This window comes from Bipolaris zeicola (assembly GCF_000523435.1).
Source record: "Bipolaris zeicola 26-R-13 unplaced genomic scaffold scaffold_696, whole genome shotgun sequence".
In the NCBI taxonomy this organism is placed as follows: domain Eukaryota; kingdom Fungi; phylum Ascomycota; class Dothideomycetes; order Pleosporales; family Pleosporaceae; genus Bipolaris; species Bipolaris zeicola.
In genome coordinates, this window is record NW_006912745.1 from 1 (window position 1) to 1,987 (window position 1,987).

The 1,987-nt window shown below is 52.7% G+C and overlaps 1 protein-coding gene across 1 annotated transcript; it reads right to left on the reverse strand.

Annotated features, from left to right (window-relative positions):
* Positions 1-98: 98 nt before the first annotated feature.
* Positions 99-1,625, reverse strand: COCCADRAFT_113692 (uncharacterized protein; the record flags this gene model as incomplete). The annotated part of the gene is made up of 1 exon (XM_007720841.1): positions 99-1,625. A coding segment is annotated over one exon (1,527 nt), but the record flags the coding sequence as incomplete, so codon positions are not given.
* Between the last annotated feature and the right edge of the window lie 362 nt (positions 1,626-1,987).

Consider the following 1,987-nt stretch of genomic DNA (forward strand, 5'->3'; position numbering starts at 1 on the left):
TCCGGCCGCGATACGACTTGAGCCTTGCGAGTAAGCTCTTTTCGGTCTACTTTTCCATTGGCGTTGAGAGGCATGTTCTCCAGTACGCAGATACGCGTCGGGATCATGTAAGGCGGGAGCACGGTCTGTAGCCGCTCGCGAATCTGTGTCTCGAGCTGGCGGTTCTGTACCTTTCGCAGCGGTCTGTTAGTAAAACGGGCAGAAACACGGCCCTTATAATCAGTGGGGAACTGGATCATGACACGGGCTCCTTCTTTGGTACTTGGATAGTGGTGAAAGACGGCATCGAGCCCGCCTTTCTGGGACCATTGTCGCGCCCAACTAAGCTCTACACGGAAGCCTGCCTGTTCGCCAAGCTGCACAATATCGGTGGCTGACAGTGATGCGCAGCTTTCGGCGCGCGAACGGACAGCTGAGATCCAGGCCGGCCCGTCGAGCACCCTCTGCCCATCGGCTCCGACGTCATTGTCCATGTCGTCAAGTGACATGACAATATGTTTCTCTGTAATAGTCTTGCTGTAGGGGATGTTGCTGATGGCGATAGGTCGAGAGCCTGATGCGTTTTGCAGAAGGCGCAGAAGAGAGAGACGATCCAATCTGGACGCTACGAAATCGATCCAAGAATCCTGGTTGATCGGGTGTGCATATTGCGCTGGCTCATCCGTGTCTCGTACGTGTATGACAGCTGCATAGCGATAAGCGCTGAGCTCATTAGTAGCTTGCATCCTCTTTGGCAGAATCTCGACGTGCTTAACCCGATAAGGCAGTCTGCATGTTAACTCTGTGAAGAAGGCAGGGTCAATAAGTAGTTCCTCTTCACACTCTTCCATTTCAGCAATCTTTTTCAGAACATTGTATCTGTTCGCCTTAGCATCTAGTGTATGAAGAGCCCGAGCTGCAAGGAACTGCCTGTTTGTAGCGTACGAGCGTACATCGCCGAAGAATAGACGCTTAACACCTCGGATTGAAACAAGGGTATCAACCACCTCTTTCAAGTACTCTGGCGTAGGGAAGTACTGTGAAACTGAATTGACGATAACGAGGTCAGGGTGCAGCTCATCGAACCGTCCTACATCAGTCGCTGTGCCAACATGCACTTTAGCTCTATCTACTAGGGATGGAATGGACTGTATTGCGTTGTTCACAAATGCGGCTGCCGACTTGGAAGGGTCGAGACCGACGTAGCTTTGAAGCCCTTCTCCTAGATTGAACAGGATCATACCGGTTCCCGTGCCTATTTCGAGCACGCGGCCAGGTGTCTGGCTATCAAGAAGCGTGCGCATCGTGTCATCCAGCCACTCCTGCATATCAGTCTTGTTAATCTCATTGCCGTCGTACATCGAAGTCCAGCCCATGAAGTCGTGACCAATAGCAGACTGGCCGATAGCCTTGATATCCGCATACGTACTTTCCTCAAAGTGGGTTTCCCACACTTCGACCTGATCATTGGCCTGGTTCTGCCCAGTGGAATCGTCGCTGCGAGCCGTAACGAAGCCGACCATTTCTATCTCTTCGCTTTGTTGCTCCCGAACAACGACGGCGACATCGCGAACGGCACCGTATGTAAGCATGGCGTGCTCCACCTCACCCAGCTCGATCCGGTGGCCGCGAAGCTTAATCTGCATATCCATACGCCCAAAGAACTCTATCTGACAGTTGGCAGGTCGGTAGCGTACGCGATCGCCGGTCCGGTATGCCCGCACTGAGTGACCATCGATGGTGATCTGGACGAAGCGGTCCTGATCTAGCGCCGGATCTGTATATCCGCGAGCGAGCCCGTCGCCAATAACGACAAGCTCACCCATAACACCGGCCGAGACAAGCTGCTGTTGCGGATCCATGATATAGGCCCCCGAGTTGCTGATGGCCCGGCCAATTGGAACACCACTATTAAACTTGTCGTCTTCTCTAACATTGTATATAGTACTAAGGACTGTATTTTCAGTTGGGCCGTACGCATTATACACGCCGTTTGGGACAAGGTCGT